This window comes from Egretta garzetta, unplaced genomic scaffold (genome assembly GCF_000687185.1).
Source record: "Egretta garzetta isolate BGI_Z169 unplaced genomic scaffold, ASM68718v1 scaffold38, whole genome shotgun sequence".
NCBI classification, from domain to species: domain Eukaryota; kingdom Metazoa; phylum Chordata; class Aves; order Pelecaniformes; family Ardeidae; genus Egretta; species Egretta garzetta.
In genome coordinates, this window is record NW_009260667.1 from 3,591,113 (window position 1) to 3,615,116 (window position 24,004).

The 24,004-nt window shown below is 40.6% G+C and overlaps 2 protein-coding genes and 1 long non-coding RNA gene across 7 annotated transcripts in view; 1 reads left to right on the forward strand and 2 right to left on the reverse strand.

Annotated features, from left to right (window-relative positions):
- The window catches only part of SOCS2 (suppressor of cytokine signaling 2), a 7,209-nt gene extending 5,535 nt beyond the window's left edge, over positions 1-1,674 (reverse strand). Inside the window, exon 1 of the mRNA XM_035901003.1 lies at positions 1,656-1,674. Coding sequence (XP_035756896.1) covers positions 1,656-1,674 — 19 coding nt within the window. The remainder of the gene's footprint in view (positions 1-1,655) is intronic.
- Positions 1,675-1,800: 126 nt separating this feature from the next.
- On the forward strand, positions 1,801-22,602 carry LOC118452965. 5 transcript variants are annotated; one of them, XR_004842847.1, is made up of 8 exons: positions 1,801-2,151; positions 4,254-4,416; positions 6,663-6,755; positions 8,285-8,390; positions 8,685-8,758; positions 11,260-11,344; positions 14,090-15,480; positions 22,568-22,602. It is a non-coding gene; the product is annotated as an uncharacterized LOC118452965 (long non-coding RNA). The 5 variants fall into 5 exon arrangements; XR_004842845.1 differs by lacking the exon at positions 22,568-22,602 and adding an exon at positions 4,925-4,987 and having other exon boundaries at positions 1,806-2,151; positions 14,090-14,174; XR_004842844.1 differs by lacking the exon at positions 22,568-22,602 and having other exon boundaries at positions 1,808-2,151; positions 15,149-15,226.
- On the reverse strand, positions 15,152-23,997 carry MRPL42 (mitochondrial ribosomal protein L42). The gene is made up of 6 exons (XM_009645608.2): positions 23,930-23,997; positions 22,595-22,757; positions 19,038-19,101; positions 17,986-18,070; positions 16,512-16,675; positions 15,152-15,233 (listed from the first exon to the last, which is right to left on the reverse strand). The coding sequence occupies exons 2-6, from the start codon at positions 22,674-22,676 to the stop codon at positions 15,188-15,190; spliced, it is 441 nt and encodes a 146-aa protein (XP_009643903.1). The 5' UTR covers positions 22,677-22,757; positions 23,930-23,997; the 3' UTR covers positions 15,152-15,187.
- Between the last annotated feature and the right edge of the window lie 7 nt (positions 23,998-24,004).

The following is a 24,004-nucleotide window of genomic DNA, read 5'->3' on the forward strand; positions in this document are numbered from 1 at the left end:
ATCAAAGAGATAAATGAATATGTATCAGGCTGGCTGAGGGAGCGGGGCAGCACCGGCACGCCGGCTCCCCTGCTCTGAGGAAGCTCCCACGGGGACGCTCCTGGGTCGTACTCCCCAATAACTCTCGAAATTCCACTTTTCTTAAAAAAAAAAAACAAACCAAAACCAAACCAAAATAAAAAGGACCGTGGAGGACAGTTCCTGAAGGCTTTTGTAACAGCTATGACTTCCAATTTTTAAACATCAGGGGATGAGTGAAGAGAATTAGATTTTTATAGTTCTCTTAAAAAATATGCGCTGTTTTTAGTAGTTAAGCATATTCATCTGAGCAAAAAAACCTCTACTTTGTTAAGTGAATTGGTCAGTACGGTTTCATCTGTTTGCAATGCCTGGGTGCTTTTGAATTTAATATATTAAGTTTATGAAAAAAGGTGGTTTAAGTCACTGACAGCACTGCAGATTTAAAATAAGTTCCGAGGAACAAACATGGGCTTTCTTGCTTAAGCATTCTCAGAAATGGTTTAAAACAATTTAGCTCTTGAAGGTCATTCTTGCTCCTGTTTTTGTCCGTGCAGTTCAGATAGCCTCAGATTCAGCCTCCAGTGACTCTTGTGGAATCCCTACTAACTTTTCGTTGGATAGATACGAAGAGGGGAGAGAATGTGTCTGTGTCCTTTGAAATTTAGTTGACAGTTCTGCTGCTGATGATGTGAGATCTTGCGTAAAATCTAATTTACTTTTTCAGAATTGCACTGGCTTCACTATGTTCAGAAGAACAACAACACGAGGAATGCAGATCTATTTTTATTACTAAAATAATTCTGTATCTGTACATGCAGGCACAGAGCTTTTGCTCAAAAATATGTTGTTTTGATATAATAGTGTTCAAACTGAAGCTATTCCTTTAAAGTTCACTAATTCATCTTAGAGAAATGGAATGCATCTTGTCTAGATGCAGAGCTGCTTTTTTACAGCTTTCCTGTAATTCTTTTTCCCTATAATGGCATTTTTATGTGGATAGTACCTCAAGACTTCCTTTGCTTCTGCTGTTTATTCGTCACTTGAAGTCATAATAATTTGTTTCTAAGACCACAGCTGGCTGCTATAAAGGCAGAGAGAGGAAGACCATGATTTATGTGGTGAATGAGAAACAAGAACAGAAGAATGCAATAAATACTTGTTACTTAAAACTTGAGATATTGTTATGAAAAAGGTAGCATAAAAGTTAAATAGGCAGTATATCAGCAGGATCTTTCCTAAACAGAGTTCTGTTAATTTTTTTTTTCATGAGAAGTTAATGTCTGTTAAAAATAGTACTAAAGATCTGATAAATTTACAAGAGTAATGAAATTCAAACTTAAAAACTGCAAATCGATCTTTAAATGACACTTTTGGCACCTCATAAGAGTTCACAGTTACCTTTATTCTCTGGTATGAGGCTTCCGTAAGTGCTATAGGCTCAGTGGAATACGTTAGTATTTCACTGTTTCTTTCAACAATGTTAGTTAGCTGCTTTTCTCCTCTGCCTGCCCGAGTCTTTCACACAGTCACAGGGGAGAAAAAAAAATAATTTTTAAGTGTAAGAAAAGGTGATTAAATTAAATTACTTTTTGGATTATGGGCCACATGTGGTGCATTAAACTACTTTAAGCTACTTTTTAGCTTCTTTGGCATTAGGATGTTTAATGCATACTTGGTCTGCCTTCAGTGTTCTACTACATAAAAAAAATTAGAATGGAGTAGGAGAAAGATGTGAAATGGAGAAAGACAAAAGCAGCAGCACTCTGAAAACTTAGCCTCCCGTCATGTAAACAAAGGAAGGTTTTTTAATTTGCCATGTAACAAACAGTAATTCTTCTACACAGTCATTAATATGAAGAGAAAATCAGTTTGTGCAAATGGGGATTTAAAATTTCTAAGTACTGTTCAAAGCAAGTGCTTTATTTATATTTAGTCTGTATGTTTTGGGGCAGCAATTCTAGGACAAATATTGCCTGTATGTATACAGTTACCAGTGCTTCTGAGCCAGTTCTAGAGGCGTATCATCCGACTGGAGATGAAAGGCACAAACTTAAGGAATCTCTGATTTCTTTTCCAGATACTTTCTACTGTGCATGAACGTTTTGCTTTGGGCAGTATATCATCCATATAGTAGGTATTTTTAATCGAGATTTATATTAGTAGTGAAAACATGAACATTAAGAGTTCTTGAAAACGACAAACAGAATATATTATGTTTCTGACGTACGTGCTCAGAAAGAGAAGGGGAGGGACGAGTGGATTTGTTTTTTATTTTTCCTTCAGGCAAAATCCCTTTCATGCCCAAGGAAGGAGGCAGCAACGTTTTTACAATAGTGTGAAGTGCCTGTTGCTCGAAATTATTTTCACTTTGTTCCTGAAAAGCATGCCAAATTTACTGGAGAGCTAGCACGCTGATTTATTTATATAATATGACGTGAGTGGAGGAGGGGGTAATGCATTTTTGGCCCAGCTGATTTTGCTAAATTTACTTTGATTTGCTGAGGCGGCTTACTGATTTATTTGGCTAGATTTATCTGAAAGAATACACGGGGCCTTTCCTTGCACTCTGCATCCTTACTCCCTAAAGATGCAGCACAGAATATCCATTATGTATGACATATCATTTGGTCAGATAAGATCTGCTTTAGTTAAAAGGCCAGCTATTGCTTACCACATGTGTCTTATTTATTGACCGTATTTTGACAACTGCTTACCTGAACTGATCTAAATGACAACGTGTTAACTGCCACGGTTCCTCCCTGTCCTGTGATTACCGTGGTCAGGCAGCATGTCTGGCTGTCGAGCAGAGAAATATGCATATTGAGCCTTTATCTCAAACAAATTAGAACAAGTTAATCATAGCTCCGCAGTGCAAACAAGGTCTGCAATGTGAGACCTTAGAGAATTTCTCACTCAGCAGTCAGGAGTAGGGTTTGCTTGTTTCACAAAGAGTTCCTAAAACATAATAAATACAGCAGAGAGAAAACAAATATTTTCGTAAATGGGATCACTCTGCTCTTTCCAGCTGCTGGAGGAACAGAATGTTTTGATGAAATAAATTATGATGTATAGCGAACAATTTTACTCTTAACCAGCTGCCACCTTATTTCCTGTCATTTTTATGTATTCAGATGTGAATGCTCTACCTTTCTTAAGAATATACATTTGGTAAAAGAGAATAATCAAAAATCCAGTGAATAATTTCTATGAATCAGTGGTGTTCTAACAGAAAACCAGCACTTGTAATTTAAAAGCAAACCATCAAGAGTAGCACCAAGAGAGCAGTACTTTGAAATAACATCCAGATTATTTTCTTTCAGAGAGGGTCGAGAAAAAGAAGGGTCATTTCCTTTAGTTCAGTGGATAGGTAGACAGATAATCACTGGCAAGCATGAAGCTCTGACCATCAAAAGGTGGAATTTAAATCCTTCTCTTATCTCGTCATGTGCTTTATAGTATTTAAAACTTAGGGTAGCATCTAAAGGCCTCAACTGAATTGAGTAAGAGTTTATCTAGACACACTTAGGATCTTTAATTAAAAACATTAAATGTAGTGCTTTTATAGTTTCTCTAATCTACAATTTAAAGTAAAAACAAAATAACATAAAAATAATTTGGCTGGACTTAAGGAAAAGTGGAATGTGGTGACACAGGGTACTAAGTATAAAAAAAAAAGACTATTTACACAGCAGTTTTCACCTTATACTACGTTAGGCTTCTTTATAAAGAGTGAGCAAAAGTCTATTCTGTCACTTTGTTATTTTGTGAGCATATAAGCAATTTCACTCTGACGAAAACTAGCTAAATGTTGCTGAAAGTTACCTGAGGATAATTTGTAAATATACATGCCTTGACAGCATTTTCTTCCCTACCATACTTCGTTTTTATGAACACAATAGGGAAGAAGACTACTGGCAAGAACTGTTTTAATAGAAGTAATTTTAAACAACTACTAGAATATTTGCTATGGATTTCAATATTCCGATTATGATATAAGATGCTGTGACTCTAATATTTATTTACCTTGTTTTTTGGCTGAGAAAGCGTGTTTATGCCTGAGAAAGAGTGCACAGGCATATATGTAGACATACACCTATGCATACACATGTTCACAACCACACTATTTTGTAGTTCTGGATTTTTTGAGAAATGTACACTCTTGTCTTTGTTTTAGAAAAATCCTAGAGATAGCACAGCTGAAAGCACTGTGAAATCTTGCATTCTCGTTCTAGATGCTGCCAGAAAAAACAAGCCTTTTATGCTTGAGGAGGCTTGAGATGTTTTCTTGCCAGTTGCGAGTCCTACTTCTCAAAGTAAAAGAGAGCAAGTAATGTCTGTGAAAAAAGTTTTCTTGACAGACGGCATGCAGGCAGCTCTCCTGTGCTCTGCCAATCCGTAAGTAATTAAAGTTCCTTTGTTGGCGAAGAGTCAGTTCTGAAACTAATAAGGAAAATTAAAACAGGTGATGCAGTGGCTATCTCCAGAGGAGAGAGTTTTGAGCACAAAGCAAAACGAAGGTGAAGAAGAAACTGGGTTATATGTCTCTGAATAAATGGTCTCCGATCAGAAAAAGATTTATTTTAAATGTCTGTTCTAGTTCTTGTATTAAAGATGGTTTAATTCACCCAGAGCTATTTGGCCTTGAGGATGAATTCCTACAATTAAGTGTTTATGACTGAAAGTGCTGCCATGGAAAGCAGACAGATGAATATCATTTCAGGAGTACTGTGAATCATTAAATGAGTTGTAGAACCTTTTCCTGGGCATGAGCCACTTTTAAATTTCAGACTAAGGCTATAATCGACTTCAGCATAAGGCCTTACATGTTGCTGTATTGAGGAGTTTGAATAATGGGATAATCAACGTGTACTAATGTCTTTATATAATTTTAATCTTCTTACAGTTAATTGAAAATATGCTGCCCATGGTATGTGCATATGCTGCTCGGATCAAATGCATTTTTCAGGTTAGTGTGTTAAATGTTAGTGTCAGGTAATGAACTTAACCTGCCTCTGGCGTGTTGGCTTCTTTCGGCTCAAGACAGGCACGGCTGCGTTCCCTGCTTCAGTATAAAGAGAGGGTGGACGTGGAATGTCATACAAACCTGAACAGATGACAAGAAAACGGTGCTAGCTGCCATCTGCCTTCTCTCTCTTTATTTGTCACGATTAATGCTTGCTTTTTGTCAGGAAGGCTCAAGGCATCGTCCTATAACCGATTGGCACGTTGGGAGGATGTAAACTGAAATACAGGCCAGAGAGACAGACTGGCATTTTTTGGGCTCGACAGAGGAAATAGACATGGGGCTACTCTTCCTGGTTAAGGAAAGGAAGAGCACTGGTCCACAGCTCGCCTTTTCTTGGCACTGCCTGTCTGTTCCCAGGATTGCTTGCACCCTCCTGGAAGCAGTTTTGCCAGGTCTGTGGAAATCAAAGCTCAAACAGTAGTAGATAAAATTGGATAGACTGCTTGAGGCAGTTACCATCTCTCCTGAGAACTGTACCTGAACCGTCCTTCCCCTGGCTGTGACAGAGCGCTGCCTGCAGCAGGGATGGGAAATTAACTCACGCATCTCCGCCTAAACAGCTTCAGCTTTCCGTCTGGTGCGTTAAGATCAGTCCCAGTTTCAGCATGGCTCAAAACTGCAGTCATTCAGGAGCAGCTTCATGAGCTGTTCGGTCGTGAGGTGGCAAATTCTGTCATGGGGTGGGGTGAATGGTTGGGGATGAGAGCAGTAACTCCTTCAGCCATCTGATTTTAATCCCTTACCATATGTGACTTGAAGTCCTTAGATGCCCTCTACTGCCATATACCAGAATTAACAGATGGCTCTGTGTAACCAAATTCAGATTTGCTGAAGTTTGTTATTATCTTTCTGTCTTTGCAAATGAATGGGGGAGGGGAAATAATAGCCGTAATTATTACAAAATATGCAAAGCCTTTTATAAAGTGTGAGTTTGGGCTAGACATCTTTTCCGACTTTCAGTGCCATTGCCCTGTATTTCAAAATTTTAACACTATTTTTAGCATTCTCTTCAGAGCTCAGTTCTCTGATAAATTATCCCTCTGGGAATAAATTTGATCCAGAAAAATGCCTGAGGCACAGCGGAATTTTTCCCCAGCATTTCAGGCCACATCACGCTAGACGGAAGGAAGCTGCAAAACCTGCTGCTGTGGATCAGTCTCTCTTCTGGGAAGGAACTAAAGGATGCATTTAGCTGTCGGATGTATCATTTGCGTAAGACAGAACAGCAGGCGAGAGTTCATGTCTAAAATGGAACATGAATGAAATTTCTGTCCCACGTTTGCCTGTGTTGTGATGGTTTTTGTCTGCTGGCAGGCACAGAGCAATCCCAAGTCAAACAGAACCAATGCTGGAGGGAATCACTCTACAGGCTCTGAGAACCAAGTGTTTCTGCGGTGCTTAAGCTTTAGTTGTGTTGCTTTTATCAGCTCCTTTTCCCGTCTGTCAGGAAAACCCAGCAAAACAATTCCACCTTTAATTCCCCAGCCCAGGTTCCTAAGGCTGATTTGACTGGGGCGGTTTGGTCCAAATGATATCAGCAGATGTGTTTTGTGTACGTTTTTAAACACGCCTAACCTTTTCTGAGGACAGTCTGCTACTGTTCGTTTTACTCCAGGTGGTTGCTAGTGACGTTGCAGACAGAAGCAGGCATGGCAGGAGGGAGCATGAGCTTTCCAGTGGAACATGTGACGGTGGAGATCTGCTTCAGGTAAGTGAAGGGGGTCAGGTACAGAGGACACACAGGAGGACCTCTGCTGGGCTGATAAAAAGATAAAGCTTTGGGTCCATTGAAGGGGTGAGCTTCCAGACTCTGCTTTCTTTTCCATCCAGCACAGTCCTCCACTTTCAGGCACTCTGGTCTAGAATATGCTACTTGCATTTTTCAGGAGCTTTTGTAATTTTTCCAAGAACGTAATCTCAAACTAACAGAAGTCCATAGCAAAATCTTACTGTGAATGGGGACTTTGTTCTGTGAGACTATTTCTGAAAATGCCTGGCGCTCTGTTAGCCATTGCATAAAAGACTGAAACATGAATTTGCTCATATGCTTTTGTTTTCAGCATGTACATTCCTTCAAAACCCCCCCTCTGCTTTTCCAAGAAATAGGTGAGTTCTTCAAGTCCTCCTGGCAGGTGGGCTATAGATTGTTACGGTGGCAAACCTGTGAAACTGTACTGATTTATACCACCCAACAATGTGGTCCGTTGCATATATTTTTACTATGTCCATACTTTCCCAATTTCTTCATGTTCTTTCAATGACATTTTCTTTTCTATCCATGAGGGAGTGGAATCCTGCATCCAGAGAATGTAAATAACAGCTGTTTCCACTCAATTTGCATTTATATACTTAACACTTGAAAACAGATTATTTCTAGAAGCTTTCACAATCTAGTCAAAATTCCTACTTAGTCAGAGGTACTAGTGAGATGTTAATGAAATCCCTTTGGACTGGCTGATGGAAAAGATGCAGCAACAACAATGAAATTCCCCACGACTGATCAGTTATGCTTCTGACAGACTTCAACAATCAGTTGAAGCGTATCTTTTAATCTCCTTGGGCATTTTCAGAATCAGCTCCTTGGGCACTTCTAAGGGGGTGAGAGTACACCAAGTAAGGAGATGAATTGTTAAAAAAATCTGTGCTGAACTGGTAGGGTATTTCTAGCAAAATTAATTTCTCATATGAGTACAGCTGAAAGGAAAAAAAAAAAAACCAAAACCAAAAACACCACCTGGCAAGCTATCTAAAGCGAACAGCTTATTTGCCAGCATCACAGATTTTTAAATAAATATACCCCTTATGTCCTGAGACTAACTGAAAAACAGCTCTTTAATTTGTTTTTTATACCACTGTTTTCTTTTGTTGACATTTCACTGGCCCTGAAATGGAAACACAGCATTTTTATTTAGTAATGCCTAAATGAAGATTTTAAGAATGATGTCCAATTATTGTTCTTTTTTTTTCTCCAGAAAACTTTGAAAGCCTTTCACCTCATTATTTTGCCAAATGCCTCAACTTGAACCATTTCTTTAGATTTCTTTGATCCTCTGAAGGCTGAGAATTACAGAACGTTGACATTTAGCGACCTTTGGTACAGTTCATTCACTCCGATGTGACTGTTGAAGAAGATGCTTGTTCCTAAATCCAGATTTTGTTTGAAGTTATAGAAATGCACTTTCTTATCTGCATATTTAATTTTATTTATCCAGATGAAAAATCCTTTTATTTTTACAGGAGTCTCAACTGGGGCATCTCTGAACTGGATTGGACAATCTTGATGACTCAAGTTGTTTAGAGAACAGGAATTCATGTGTGTGAGTTGCTGGTTTTGTGTGTCTTGGTAAGCTTGTCCCAGACTCATTCAAACTTGGTAGTCTGAACAAAGACAGTCTGAGCTCAGGTTGTCTGTAAAAACAATGTCAGTCCCAGCTACCTGATTTCAGAGGGCATGCTCGTATTTCTAAATAAAAAAAGTCCCAGGTGCCAAGAGGGTTGGTTTATATTCACACTAGCTGGGCTCATTCCCTTGGGAGCAGACTCCTATGTTCACATCCTGCAGTGCTCTTTGGACTCTTTCTGGTGCCCCTGAGACCCAAAATGTAATTCTTGCTTTTTTTGTGTATCTGTCTTACAGTTTGAAGTATCTGAAATTATGTGGAACTGTACTGCAGCCTGTGAGAACGGTGCTTTCCTAGCGTGACAGCAAGGGTATGTATTAACATTCTGGGATGCGGTGATGTTTGAGGGTGCACCATCAGCTTGAGGAGTGTAGAAGACCACGCAGGGTGAAGTCAAACACGGTGGGATCTTGGGAGCAGCGCTTGGTGTGAACTCTCCCTGTGGGGGCGTGCAGCCATTGCTTTGAGGAGGGCTAGGTGGAACAGGGGGGAGTAGTGAAGAGGGGTGGGGGGATCAGCTGCCAGAGCTTGAGCTTGCTCCCCAGCCTGCGGCGGTCGGGACATGCTCAGAGGGACCCCGAGTATCATCTGCTGCTGGGGACCACCTCTGGCTGAGGTGAAGTGTAGATGCAGGTATTCTGACTGCAGGACAAATGCATCACTCTTAAAAGAAATACAAGGTTTCTCGTGTATCCTTTCCACGAAGTCACGAGTTAAAATCTTGGTCGCAGTGAAGCAAAACACTCTTCCAGTTCCAGCGATTGGTGGTTTTGCCCTCGGTCTGGACAAGGACTGGCTAAGCGCCGTGTAGGCACTAACCGCAGCTGCTCTGCTCTTCACAGGCCATTGTGTCACCATTCAGCCTTACCAGTGGCCTCTTTGGGCTCATTTCAAGTCTTTTTCTTCAACAAATATGGCCATATAAAGTCAAAGAATTGTAACCCGTGCAGCCAACAAACAGCACGTTTATTTTAGCAGATTTGAACAAACAAATGTATGCTCTAGAAAGGGAATTTCTCTGTTGTTTTTCTTATCTCTGCTTATGGTGAACTTGCCATGAATTTTGTTTGTACTCTGCCTCTGCTCGGGATAGGAAATCCTTTTTCTTGATCCAATTCTAAAATTTGTGGAACTCGCTGCCACCCTGTTTCCCCATCACTAATGCCAGGATTTTAAAATGGCTTGGGGGAAAGGGAGTTCTATAAAGATATGAGGTGTTCTTGGAAAAATTACATGTGAACACATACTTAAACCAGTCAGGATTAAAAATTACAAGATGACAAAAAAATGTGAAAAGGGATGTGAAGCCTTACACTGCTGCATACCGACCAATTGTTAACTAATTAGGGGTCGAGGAAAACATTTTCCTGGCATTAGTTTATTATTCAGTGGAAATTCTCAAAGTGTGTCTTAACTAAAACAGAAGGTGAAGACCTCTGTTGTGGCACAGCTCTGACCCGGTGTAACTCCTACAGATGTTGACTTCAGAAAAATGCTACTAGCGTATTATTTGTTTAAACAAATACAACATAAATTTGAATAATGACAAAGACTAGCAGTATTTAAGAAACACTAATCTTTACGTGAAACTATAAAGCTCTGTTTTGTTTGCATTAGTGAGTAGGAAATGCATGTTTGTAGAGTAGGGTCATGCTTTAATAGTGTAATCTTTTATTTAGGCTAATTTTTATTCTACATGATAATGGCTTAATGCAAGTACCTGAATTTAACAGTCACTTTTCACTGTTCATTTGAATTTTCTGTGATCCTGACATGGTTAAACTTTTATTAGTTTTGGCAGAAGAGATGCTAAAAACCAGCTCTTCCAGAATTCTTCTTCTATGATACCTCATGTTTCGCTAGTAGGGAGATTCTTTTGCTGAGGAATTGTAAACTTTGGTAGCAGTCAGAACTGGCCTTATGCAAAACAGTAAGCTGCCTCTGACCCAAGACAGTTTTTCGTCTTGATGAGCAGTAAAGCTGAATATAAGCACAACAGGTTTCTGTGTTTCTTACTTTTCTGATTTTTCAGAGAGACTAATTGGCAAAGTTGCTCGGCTGTGTTGGCCATTCCAGCTGCCTGTGGTGCCTCTAGGTGATGAAAAACTTTGTGATACATTGATTATAGTTTCTCACAAAAAGGCGGTACTCCAGGCCATCAGCTTTAACTGCTCTAGAAGCCGCGCAACGCAAAATTGCTGCCCAAATGTGCCGTTTGCTTCAGGCAGCTTCCGCACAGCTCTCACCTGCTGGTGTGCAGTGTCCCAACAGCTGGAGTCACATACAGTGGAGCTAACATTTTGTGTATATCATGTTTTAAATTTCCAGGGAATCCCGTGCAAGTGACCCAGTGAATTAGCATTTATTGTGTTTATTTTTCTAGAAGCACCTAGAGGTAACAGTTGGGATCATGAGCTCATTAGAAGAAGTACTGTAAAGATACATAAAATAAGTAACTATCTTATGTCTCCTGTGACTACACACCAAATGAAACAAAAAAATAACAGCTTAAGTATTACCTTTTAGCACTGGAGGATTGATTAAATATAAGGAGATTAAAATCCTATGCACAATTTATTAAAAATTACAAATTAAATGTGTGTGAATTACTCTATACAGAAGAGAGTTCCTATATGTGGACTACATGCGATTGAAGGCTAGCAGAAACAGCAAAAAATGTTTTTGTCTTAAAATTAAGTGGAGTATTTTTCTTTTACATATATGGTCTCTTAAAAAAAAAAGGTAAGTCTGCTTTTATTTGCTGCAACACAGGCATCTGAATCTCAGCTAAGCTTCATCCTCCTTTCACAGATGAGAAAGAAAAATCACCTCCAGAGAACAGCTTATGTGACACGTTCTAGACAATAAAACCTTGAAATAAGATCAACTGCCTCATGTAAGTACTTTTTTTTGTGTCAGTTGAGTGTAAGGGGAGCCTACAAAGATTAACTCAGGCTTAGATGTCTAATTAGTAGCTGTCTCAACTTAGAGGTGAATCCAGCTTTTATCTGTTGTAGGTACACAATTCGCCTGACATTTACTCCAGTGAAAGGTGGGCTTTAAGTCAGTCTTATCCTATTGTAGCATTAAAACAAAATACAGGCCCTCTGTTAGAGGAATGCAGTCTGCTTCTGTTTGATCTCTTCATTATATAACTTGGTACTGGTTTTGAGGATGGAACAAGCATGATACATAAAGATGGGAATAAGTGAAAAATGCAGAGTTCAGACACAGCAGCCGAAATTCAGAGCTACAACAACAGCAAAGGGACAGGGGGGAGCTCTCCGAGTAACGTGAGGGGTGGCTGCTACCTCCATTACAGTCACGAGGAATGAACGGAGGCACAAAGACCAAAGACCTGCGGCAGGGGTGTACTCAGCAGCTGGCTCCCATTGCTGCTCCACTCTTGGCCCCTTTTTTCAAAACCGGGAGGGCGAGGCTTTTTTTGTTGAAGCGTGAACATCCATCCCTGCCATCCCTTACAGAGGTCCCATCAGTCACAGCCAAAGTCCTGCACAAGAACCTCTGACCCTTGGAATCCAACCACTCTCAGATCTGCTAGGAAGTTCCTTCTATTTAAGTTCTTACAAATGTCATTGCAGAGCAGCTAGCTCATGTCTCCTGTAGCCTAAACTTGACAATACTGCAAAATCCTCTGGTTTCAGCCAAATCCAGTTGAGTTATTGTGCAAGTTTGCCTCCTGGTGGTAGTACCAAGAATCTGCAGAATGACATAATTTGCGCATAGAAACAGCTAAAGCACGCTTCCTTTTTTAATGCAGGGCTAACTAGAGGAAGTGAAGGAACTTTCTCTTCACTAGGACATCAAGATACATTGAACTGGGATTTAAACGGTCTGAATTGAGGACAAACAGCTTTCCAATGGCAGGCAGCAAGCACAGCCCGAAAAGACCTTTACCGAGACATTAAAAAAAAAAAAGTAAAATCAGTGAGATGTCCCCAACTGTATACTACTTAGAGCAATGAGCCTAGTAAGGTCTGGAACAGCTAGTAACTACTAGATACGAAGCAAACAGCTGAGCACCTAAAACTGTATGCAAAGACACCAGAGCCCACTTAACACTCTCAATTCCAAGCAACTGAAGTTTTCAATTGCAAAGAACAGGAGCAGCAGCAAACAGAAATCCCGAACTAACTTTCAAATGGACTGTTCTTTTGTGTAGAAGTGAGACAAGAACCAAATGGATGGATTTTTTTATTCCAAGTTTGCAGTGAAGAGAAACAGGTAAAGACAGCTGTATGGAGGTGTTTCAGACCTGGTGCGTCAGGACAGCGTGGAATTACTGCGAGAGCAGAATTTCAATCAGGTCATGCTTCAGATCACCCAAGAGAAAGATCCAGTGAGAGAGAACATAGAAAGACTGACAGTGGCAGCGTAATGCAGGGAAAGATTCTAAAATGCCGGGTTTGTGAATTAATGTAATAACAAAATGGCAGAGGGTACATGTAGTGAACACGTGTGTTTTAAGCTCAGTTTCCAGTAACTGGTCAGAAGAGGAAGTACTTTAAAGGACAGCTGTCTAGCACGTCATAGATTTTCAGCCCTCAAAGTTCCTGAAAAGTATCCAAAAATGTCTGGGAAACATTGAGAAATCCAGCATTTCTACAGTGATTGCGGATGTTTGATCATAAACAGGGTTTGACAGACAAGAACAGACAAATGTCCTAACAGGAGGTTTCTGTAAAGCCAAATGTCTTAGTAGTATTAGGCAGCACTAAGCAAAAGTATCAGGGAGAAAGAGGGGGGAAAATAATTGGAAGTTTATATTAATCCAAGGTTATCTTTTCTTACACTGGAGTAAAGTCAAACGGTGACAAATTAGGTCTCAGCTTTCCAAAAAAATAAAGGGGGCTCCATTTTAATGCAGTGGAACATAACAACAATGCTAAACATGAGATGTGAGGTTCTCACTTACGGACTGGTGTCAGTAGCAGGCACCATTAACTGATGAGAATACTAAAAATCATCATACTACAAGTTACTAAAAACTATTTTAAAAGTTATATTCTAGGCAGAAAAAAAAACTACTGTCATGCGATTGAACATGCGGAGTAAGCAGCGATCCTTTTCATAGACACAACAGACATTCATTCCTTCATGATAGCACGCTTGTTATCACACGAGCAACACGTCACAGAATACGGAGCAGAAGTCACTTGACTGGTGTAGGCTTCAGCACAGACTCAGATATCTTACAAGCACAACAGGGAGAATAAGCAAAACAATTTCATGCTCTGCTGTGATAAACCGTTACCAGCTAACTGGCATTTGGATTTAAAAATGCAGATTTAAATTTTTTTAAAAAACTTAAGACTAGCAGTCTTGTTACATGCATCCAACATTACTTTTTTTCCAAAATTAAAGGAAATTCGAGGAAAAAAGGTGGTTTAGTAATCACTTTAGAAAAGTCAGTGTCCTTTGTATCAACAAGGACTGGGATTAGAGACTTCACACAGTACTCCACTTCTAGCAAAATGTGTAGGTAACACATGCGGGCAAAATGCCGCTAGACTAACACAAGCAACAACAACCTTCCCATCTTACGCAAGTCACTTTGGAAAGGAAATACAATCAAAATGTGTGACGTATATGGGATAATTATTTTCGGATTATTTTTTAGGATCTGCTAAGACAACTTAATGAAGTCACTGGGATCGCTGCAGAGGCACAATGTTCCAAGCGAGCCCTTTCTATCAGAAGGCTGACGCCTAAAACTGTAGACTGGAGTAAAGAATCTCGTTTCCCTGACGAAAAATGCTAGATGGCTCAGAATAGCAGAAACATTTAAGCACTACAAAATGCTAAAGTTGTGAAGCGGAATCAGACCAAATTTCTTTAATAGAAAGCATTTTGTATAGTGAAGGGCCAGTCCTTCCCCTTAGGTAAGCTAGACAGAGCTGGGAGTCTTCAAGAACTCTTCCTCGCCTGAGCTACAGCTATTCCCATTTACAGATAAACATGGCATCCTCACTGAATGGTAGTTGGGGTGGGTTTAAAAAAAAAAAATCAAACCCAGAACCAAAAAAATAACCTCACAAACCACAAATGCACACAGAAGTTACCTCAGATATATGGGCATGCTGGTTGATTTAGAAGGGTGAGTTGTTGCGCCTTGGAAGCTAAAATTTAACCAAGTCGGCTGGTTTTCAGTACGTGACATTAGCTCTAAATACAATCACTCAGCTGATACAGAATTAACACGGGAACAAATATCTTACAAGCATAACAGAATAAGTAAAAACTATTTCACTGTTTTGATAAATACCTCATAATATTTTTCATAAATACTATTTCATAAGTACCTCAGTATTCAAGCTCGTCTGCACTTCTGTTACTAGATTTCTGAAAAAAAAATTAAAAATTCCCCCAAATAACACCAAACCCCAACGTGTCCAGCTCTAGACCTCTCATTCTGACATAATGCTTCTGTGCATTCGCTGTACCAACGATAAACCTCCAACCTAGTTCAGTCGGAGCACTCCATCACCAGTGCATTCACTGACCGTGGATATGCCACGGCCTTCACCGGATCCCTGTTTCAGTCGTGCAGTTTTGCTGGTTTTCTACTGTTGACCACTTGAAATAGAAAACAACAAATTCAGTCAAGCATGTCTTAGTGGTAGCACTCACACGGAATTGCCAAACGTCTGATTTTCTGTCATTTTTATTTCCATTACAGATTAATAGCAAAGTGCTGACGAACAAGAAGTTCTCTTAATTATCTGTCTTTGGGAGGATTAGGATTCCTGCGTCTTCTGTGATATCTAGAAGATAAAAAGGCTGCAGTGAATGCGAGCTTTGGAGAGACTTAGATTCTCCTGCTATTTCCCCCCACCCAGCGAGTGGTCCGGAGGTTACACAAGTACGCAAGACACAAGAGACATGAGCCCAACCCATCGCCACTCATTAGACGTCGTCCCCATTGTTCATGGAGTTACGTAACGCTACTCGTTTCTACTGTGACATCTGCCACAGGCACGCAATAATCCAATCGGTTCTACAGCTGAACAGGTACAAAGGCTGCTGTATATTCTTAATCCTTCGCGTGAAGTTAATTTTATTACATCGTCAGCTTTTCCTCTGGCTAAAATGATTGCTACAGAACAAGGAGACTTGACGTTTAAAGGAGTTATGCCAGATTGTACGTTAAATAGTGTCATATTTTGCAGACAAACTAAAAAAACAAATTATTCACAACAAAATGATCCTTTCTTCCCTCTTAATTACGTACCCTAACCCAAGGAAGATCCCGTTTGATGCTCATTAAAGTGACAGCTACCCCTTGGCCATACAAAGTTCTACCATTTCATTCCTTTTATCTACTCCCAAAACACAATAATTAAAAAGTGTCCTGTGGACAAAAAAAAAAAAAAAAAATTCTGCTTGTATCAAGTCTCCATAGCTACAAAATTAGCAACTACCAAAAGGTGTAGTAACACCCACTGGAAAGGAGTAACGCAAACTAGAATGCTCTTTGTTTCCCAGGGTATATCTGAATGTATGTAGTTCCTCTTTAAGCTCACTCATATGCATTTGCACCTCTCCCCCCTAGCTTTCTGAATGCGAGGCACACCAAGCAAATGAAAAACCTCTCCTATTCTTAAGTCTGAGAATCACCCCATTAAGTTTTTTTCTGAAAAGTTGTTAAGGAATAGGCAATGCATATTTCCAAGCTGTATTCAGTTATATCCATTGAGGGTATTCTCCATACTAGATTCTCTTATGCTGACTTCATTTATGTAACTTTAATAAATCACCTGAACCATTAGCTAACTAGGTGGTATGAAAAATTTCTACTCTGTGACGTATTTTAAAAAAAAAAAAAAAGTTGCAAAGCTTACCAAAGGGGCAGTATTAAAAAAAACCTTAGGAAATACAGTCTTCCATTTACATAGCACTGCACCTAAGATTTTATGTAGTAGCCCGTGTGCTAACAGTAGCTTGTCTGACGTGACTTATCCTAGGTTGAATCTAGACATTAAATTATTCCTGTATCTCCTTTAACATCCCAAAGGAAAAAACACTGAAAAATAAACACTTACTGTCCCACAGGATACCAGCGATGTTTTGTGGTGTAAAACATTTTGCTGAGCTCTTCAATCGTAGGGCCTCTGTTGTTCTGCAGCTCTTTTTCAGTCAATCTGGATTTCAAAACTTGATCAAGGGTTTCTTCTTTATTATTCACTGGATCTGGCCGTGGTATGGGCTGTAAAAACAGTAGTGTATATATTTCTTTTTTATCCTTTTTTTAAGAAAATCAAAAAGCCAAGCTACATAAATAGCATTGCAATTTACTCTGAACAGCTGAAACCAGAAGAGTACAGAAGAGTGCCTGTTATTGTAAAGGCTGTTTACACACACACATCCCCCTCCTGCCCGCCCCAAACAAAACCACATCACTGTGGAGCAGATGTGCAGAAACATCTAATTACCCCAGGTGCTACAGCTGATTACCCTACCCCCAAAATCAGCAGTGCTGCCATCATTATTGCTGATGTCATCCTTCCAATTCACTAGCCGACTCATAAGCTTCAGTTCCACTAATACAAAAGCACTCATTCCTATTTAGAAATTTATTCATAGTGACGATCATCATCGCTAAAAAAGCTTTTAGATTATTTGTACCTTGGAGAATGTCACTTCCTAATTGTTTGTGCATCTGCTAAGACCAAGATGTTTGTTCTCAACCTGAAACCTAACTACTAGCACTGTTACAAGTATTTTGCCTTGTTTTAGTCTTTCACACCTGTTTTTCCTGAGAGACACGCAACCGGTAAATTTAAAAATACCGATATATAACTTGCAGGCAAAGAGTGCTAAAATGCTTTGATTTTTCAATGGAGAATTTTCACATTGGGTACTTCAGCAATGTAGCTACTGCTTGCAGTATTTTACTAGCACATGAGAATTGGAAAATGAAACAAGAAGCGTACACTAGAAAAAGTTTATCTAGACATACTTTTGTCGGTGTAAAGAACACACTCAAGAGTACTACTGATAGATAAAAATTCAATATTAAAAGTTTTTTCTGGAGTTGGTGAGCCCAGAGTGCTGAATGGAATTTAAAGTGTGAGTTGAAGAGAGCAAGATCAGCAGCAGCAGCAGCACCCCTTTACATCCTCTTGCCCAGACTGCTGCATCTGTACAGAGTCGGGCGTGTTGAGCTATACGCTGCATTCCAAACATCCTCTCTGTCGAGTACACTTGTAGACAGACACGGTTTTTCTCTGTAGTGCACAAGTACTTGAGTTGCCCATTTAATTCTATTTGAGTTACTGTATGCTGTGACACCTCAGCATTTCTTACTCTGCAACTGCCCCTCAATTCAACTAAGAGTAAGGTCCTCCGCATGGCAGCAGCTACATTCATTTACTCACGTCGCAGACATGCTGATGACATAATAAAAAAGTACTTCAAGTATTTCAAATTAAACACAGATGCCCTAAAGATTAAAAACTGCGAACTACTTATGCCTTTACAAGAGTAAGAAATAGAAACATACGCAGTTGGACATACTTTTGTGTGCTCATATGGAATCTCAAGCGAAGGGTGGTAGCAGACAATTGTCTTCAAATCTGATGTCACGGCAAGTTCCACTTTGCTATAAAAATAAAAACTTATGCTCTTAAATATATCCATTAAAATTTTCAGAAATTCTGAGCAACTGAACAGCCCAAGTCCCAAAGAAAACCAGATTTGACCCTGTGTTTAATCTTCTACAAAATAAACCTTTATAAAATAAGGGTCACAAATGCTTGATCTGAACTTCCTCTTCCCGCCCCCCCAGCCATCTTCAGGTTTCTTTTTTTGGATGGAGAGGAAAACAAGGCTAAAATAAAAATATTAAAGATAGCTGGAAATATGGGCTGGAAAAAAATCTTTAACAATTTGAATAATTACATATAAAACTGTAGCAACAGACGGAGGTAATGATCATCAGTGATACCTAGAACATCATGCCTGTATAAGAAGTATGGCACCTACAAAAGAAATAGAGAACAAAGCTCTGTTTGGGATTCCAACTTTTATATCTGATAAAAGATGATGGGCATGATGAACAGAATGTCCTACTGAGAGGTTCCTTGAGGGAATATGACTCTCTTCTCACCTTCCTTCCTTATTAACTTCCGTGACACATTAGCTTCCTAAAACCTCGTATGACACGGATGCTGTGTTTCTCACTATATTTGCATCATCTTTTCTGGTTTTTAGTCAAGTTTCCCACGCAGCAGCACTAGTATACCTGGACTTTGTCTTAACAACAAGCATCAATGAAAATGACTGCTCTGAACTACTTTTGCTCCTCCACGAACAATACTGCAGGGGCTACCGGGGTCATCACCACGTTTAGAACGAGTCCTGCATTTTTCATTATGCTCATTTTTTTTAAATACAGTAACTTCACAATCATTATGATCAGAAACAGTACTTTTGTTAAAATTATGACATCTATGCAAAACTGGCACAAGGTGTATTTGATACCATTGTATGACAACTTCGCAACAGAGAAAGTAGCCCTGGGATAAACACTACATAAAAAGGCCACACATTGAAGCGTGTTTAAGTACCAATTGTAGTCTTCAGGGAGAACTGAGTATGTAGATTTATGGCAAGCATGATACACAGCTCCATCTGCAAAAAAAAAAAAAAAAAACCAAGTAAAGAACACTGATGTAAAAACAGAGCTGTGCCAAATTTAAGAATGTTTACAGTTTCATTCCATTCTAAATCTTAATTGGGGGTTATAATCATACTCAGATTAACAAAATTCAAATACTGTTGAAATAGAAGTTCACTTTACTACACAGATTTCCAGTGCAATCAAAACCCACAGGTTTGTAGGTTTGTGCAGTCTCTCACCTTGGAGATCAAAGACCCAGCTGGACAAAGCGCTGAGTGACCTGGTGTGAATGCAGAGGTGAGCCTGCTTTGAGCAGGAAGTTGGACCACAGACCGCCCCAAGTCCCTTCCAATTGAGTTTTCCCACGATTCCATTCCCATTTTTTCACAGAATCATTTAGGTTGGAAAAGACCTTTAAGATCATCGAGTCCAACCGTAAACGTAAGGTGTTAAACAATAACAGTCCCTTACATAGGAACCATACCACAGGTACCTTGCCTTTCACACCCATGTGGGTATGCGTGCCTAAGATGGGCCCCTGGGAGGTGCCTGTTGTCGACTTCTACTGGCAAACCCCTTCCTTTACTGCCGGAACCTGACGCAAACCCATGCGTCCATTTCTGAGCCCAGCGAAGCCCTGCCACAGTGGGGCCTGATGGGATCCGCCTGTCCTGATGGGGAAAACGCATCTTTGGGCTTGAGCTGGTGGGACTGATCAAGAGAGTTTGAAACTAGAATTGATGAGGGAAGGGGATACCACAGGGTTGCAGTAGATATGCCGAGGGTTGGCATGGCATTGCTGCAGGGTGACATTGCTAGTGGGAACATTTGCGCTGCTCCTGGCAGCACGGAGGGCTCAGGAGCGTATCTGAAATGCTTGTACACCAGCACACAATATGAGAAACAAACAGGATGAACTGGAAGCCTTGGTCAGCTCCTGGAGCTACGGTATCATTGGTACTAGTGAGACTGGGTGGAACAAGTCCCATGACTGGCGTGCTTGTTTGGAGGGCTACAGGCTGTTCAGGAGGGATGGGCAGGGCAGGGGAGGTGGGGGTGTCGCACTGTATGTAAAGAAGAGGTTTGACTGCGCAGCCCGTACAGTTAGTGATGGTTGAGAGCCTCTGGGTAAGGATTAGGGCAACAGAAAACAAAGGAGTTGTTGTAGTGGGTGTCTACTACTGATCGCCCAGCCAGGATGTAGGCACTGATGAGTTATTCCGTAGGCAATTAGGAGAAATGCCTGGATCCATAGCCCTTGTCCTTATGAGAGATTTCAACTTCCCCAGCATCAACTGGGAATGTCATACTGCTGTGACAAGCAGGTCTTGGAAATTCTTGAAGTTCGTAGGAGGTAACTTCTTCTCCCAGGTACTCAGTGAGCCAACTAGGAAAGATGCCCTCCTAGACCTGCTGCTTGTGAACAGAGAAGGACTCGGGGGGGTGGGGTGGGGGGGTGATGGTAGGTGGCTGTCACAGTGATCATGAAATGGTTGAGTTTAACATTTTCAGTGTAATGACAAAAAAGGACAGCAGAGTTGCTGCCCTGGACTTTAGGACAGCGACCTTTAAGCTATTCAGGGAGTTATTTAGCAGAGTACCCTGGGAATCTGCTTTTCAGGGCTTAAGAGTCCGCAGGTGCTGGCCAGTGTTTAAGAACCACCCCTTAGAAGCACAGGAGCAGGCAATTCCACTGTGTCCTAAGTCAAGCAAGCAGGGCAGAAAACCAGCTTGGCTGAACAGGGAACTCCTCATGGAGCTCAAGAGGAAAAAGATACGGTATGATCTCTGGAAGCAAGGACAGGCTTCGCAGGAAGATTACAGAGCTGTGGTTCACATATGCAGGGAGAAGGCACAAAAGGCCAAAGCTCAATTAGAGCTGAAACTGGCCATTGCTCTATGATTATTCTATGATTCTATGAAAACTGGGAAAGCTGAAAGAACCAAAAAGAAACTTTTATCATAGAATCATTTAGGTTGGAAAAGACCTTTAAGATCATCAAGGCCAACCGTTAACCTAACCCTGCCATCCCACCTTGAAACCATGGCCCTAAGCACCTCATCTATCCTTCTTTTAAATACCTCTTTTCCTAATGTCCAATCTAAACCTCCCCTGATGCAACTTGAGGCCATTTCCTCTTGTCCTATTGCCCGTTACCAGGGAGAAGAGACCAACACCCACTTCACTGCAACCTCCTTTCAGGTAGTTGCAGAGGGTGATAAGGTCTCCCTCAGTCTCCTTTTTTTCTAGGCTAAACAACCCCAGTCCCCTCAGCCACTCCTTGTAAGACTTGTGCTCCAGACCCCCCACCAGCTTTGTTGCTCTTCTCTGGACATGTTCCAGCAACGCAACATCTTTCTTGTAGTGAGGGGCCCAAAACTGAACACAGTATTCGAGGTGCAGCCTCACCAGTGCCGAGTACAGGGGCACGATCACTTCCCTGCTCCTGCTGGCCACACTATTCCTGATACAAGCCAGGATGCCATTGGCCTTCTTGGCCACCTGGGCACACTGCTGGCTCATATTCAGATGGCTGTCAACCAGTACCCCCAGGTCTTTTTCCATCAGGTAGCTTTCCAGTCACTCTGCCCCAGGCCTGTAGCGCTGCATGGGGTTGTTGTGACCCAAGTGCAGGACCCGGCACTTGGCCTTGTTGAACCTCATGCAGTTGGCCTCGGCCCATCGATCCAGCCTGCCCAGGTCCCTCTGCAGAGCCTTCCTACCCTCGAGCAGATCAACACTGCCACCCAGTTTGGTGTCATCTGCTTATGTATGTTATGTATCTATTTTCCTCTCAGAATTTTATATCTAAAATATATCTAAAATTTAAATTTAGATATAGCCAATATGTTTAAATATATATTTTAGATATACAATTCTTAAATTTAGAATTTCTATTAGCACTTTCATGCTTCAGTTCTTCCAATTAAACCATTCTTAGTTACTAAGAAGTTGAGTTCTGGTCAAGTATTACTGCAAATAGTTTGCATTTCTCCCTAAGATTTCTCTCCCCTCCTTGCCCACTAACCTCTAAAATGTAACATGTCCATTACATTTTCTCAGTTCCTATGTTTTCTACCACCTTCACTATCTCCCCTACATCTTTCTATTGACATGTAAAACATGGACAAAACTCTGAGAAATAATATTGCCTGTTTTCACTTGTTCTCTGTTTGTTAAGCAAAGAGATTTTGCTGTAGCCTTTTCTCACCACTGTTCGTAAGTCTAAAAAAAAAGTTTAAATCTTCAAACTTAATCAATGGTAAGACGGGTGGCATTTACAAGCCGGTTAAGGAATTAGAGGAGTAGCATATGTGGACCATGGAAGCCTTAAAAGGAAAAAACAAATCAAGGTATTCTTTAATTATCAGCACACAACACAGAGTATCAGACTTGATTCTGTTCAAATAAAATTTTGCTTCCATTACTTTAAACCGTACAGGAAAAAGGCTCTCAAAGAACAAATTTTAATATAGGACCTCTACGATTTCATCGCTACTTACTCTGCAGCAGGGCCTGCTTACAGGTTGCTACTGAACGCATCAGAAAGAATCTGGACCACGCAGTTCTAAGCAATGCTGCCATGCTGACAGCAGACAGGAAACCAGTCCTGGACAAGATGGAACTCAAACGGACACTGTATCCTCTTCTTCTGCAGACCACCCTCTGAAAGAAACCAGTTTCATAACTGTTCAGAGTAAAAAAGGCTGACAATTTAACTTCTTGAATATCTTAAGGATAAATAAAATCTGTACAGTGCATTCCTTGCTATTCGCCAGTTGTTTAGTAGTCCTTGCTATTTAAGGCACTGGCACCTGCTTCCTTAATAGTCAAACGTGGTATGAAACTTTATTTAGTAAGAGGTACTCTTTGAAGGCACACCATTAACCTGAGAAAAAGTTTCCAGGCTTGGGTCTTCTCGGGAGTTTTTCTACTGGTACTCACACACCTAAGTTTTGCACCCTTCCTTCTACGCACTTCACAGAATTATTTCTGAAACAGAGCTTTTCTTGTTCATGATGTAAATATCATCACCCAGTATAAAACCAGAAATACTTATAAATAACACTTGCTGTAGTTCACAACTGGTCTAGATGCAGTTGGTTTCATCCATCTCAAAGGCAATACACCCAAAAGCTACGAAAGACACGTTAGAATACCTTAAATATCACCCCAAATTTCACAGAAGCAGAAAGACACACATAAGTGTCTTAAGTTTTCATTGTCTACAGAAAAAAAAACCCAACAATTTGTTTTGAAGGGAAATTTTTAATGATATTTAAAAAAAAAAAAAATCACTGGAGACCATTTAAAGACATACTTGTAAAAAAATAATAAAAAAAAAAGAAACAAGAGAAACAAGACCTCTGTAAAACTACTTTGTATTTAGCACTTAAGAACATGGCCAGAAGTGTATATTTTACAATTTCTGCAAGTCATTATCCATCATTTTCTTTACTTGTGAAAAGCGCCGCTGAAGTTAGAGAACACTAACACAGCACCTCCAGAGCTGCTCGTAGCCTGCCTCTGGAAGCTGCTTGACCAAAAAGGTGAGGAGAGCACGGCAGATCTGGGCCGCCTTGTCCAAGGGCAGGGTCCGAGCACCGGCCCCTTCTCGGCCTCACCTCGAGGACCACAGCAGCTTAAATGGGGGCATTCCCACCCCTGAGGCAGCAGACAGAAAGCTCTTAAAGGCCTGGCTGCCACAAGCAGGAACACAAAATGTTCTGATGTTTCTGGGATTAAACAAAATGCTTAGCTTAAAAAACAAACAAACATGAATCCATCAAGGCAAGCAAGCGAGTGCCCGTTATAAAAACGGATTTGCAGGCTATTACCGAAAAATAAATCCCGAGCGTGAAAGACAGCGATTCGCCCCTCTGACAGTACACAAACCCCCCTCCTGCGGGCCC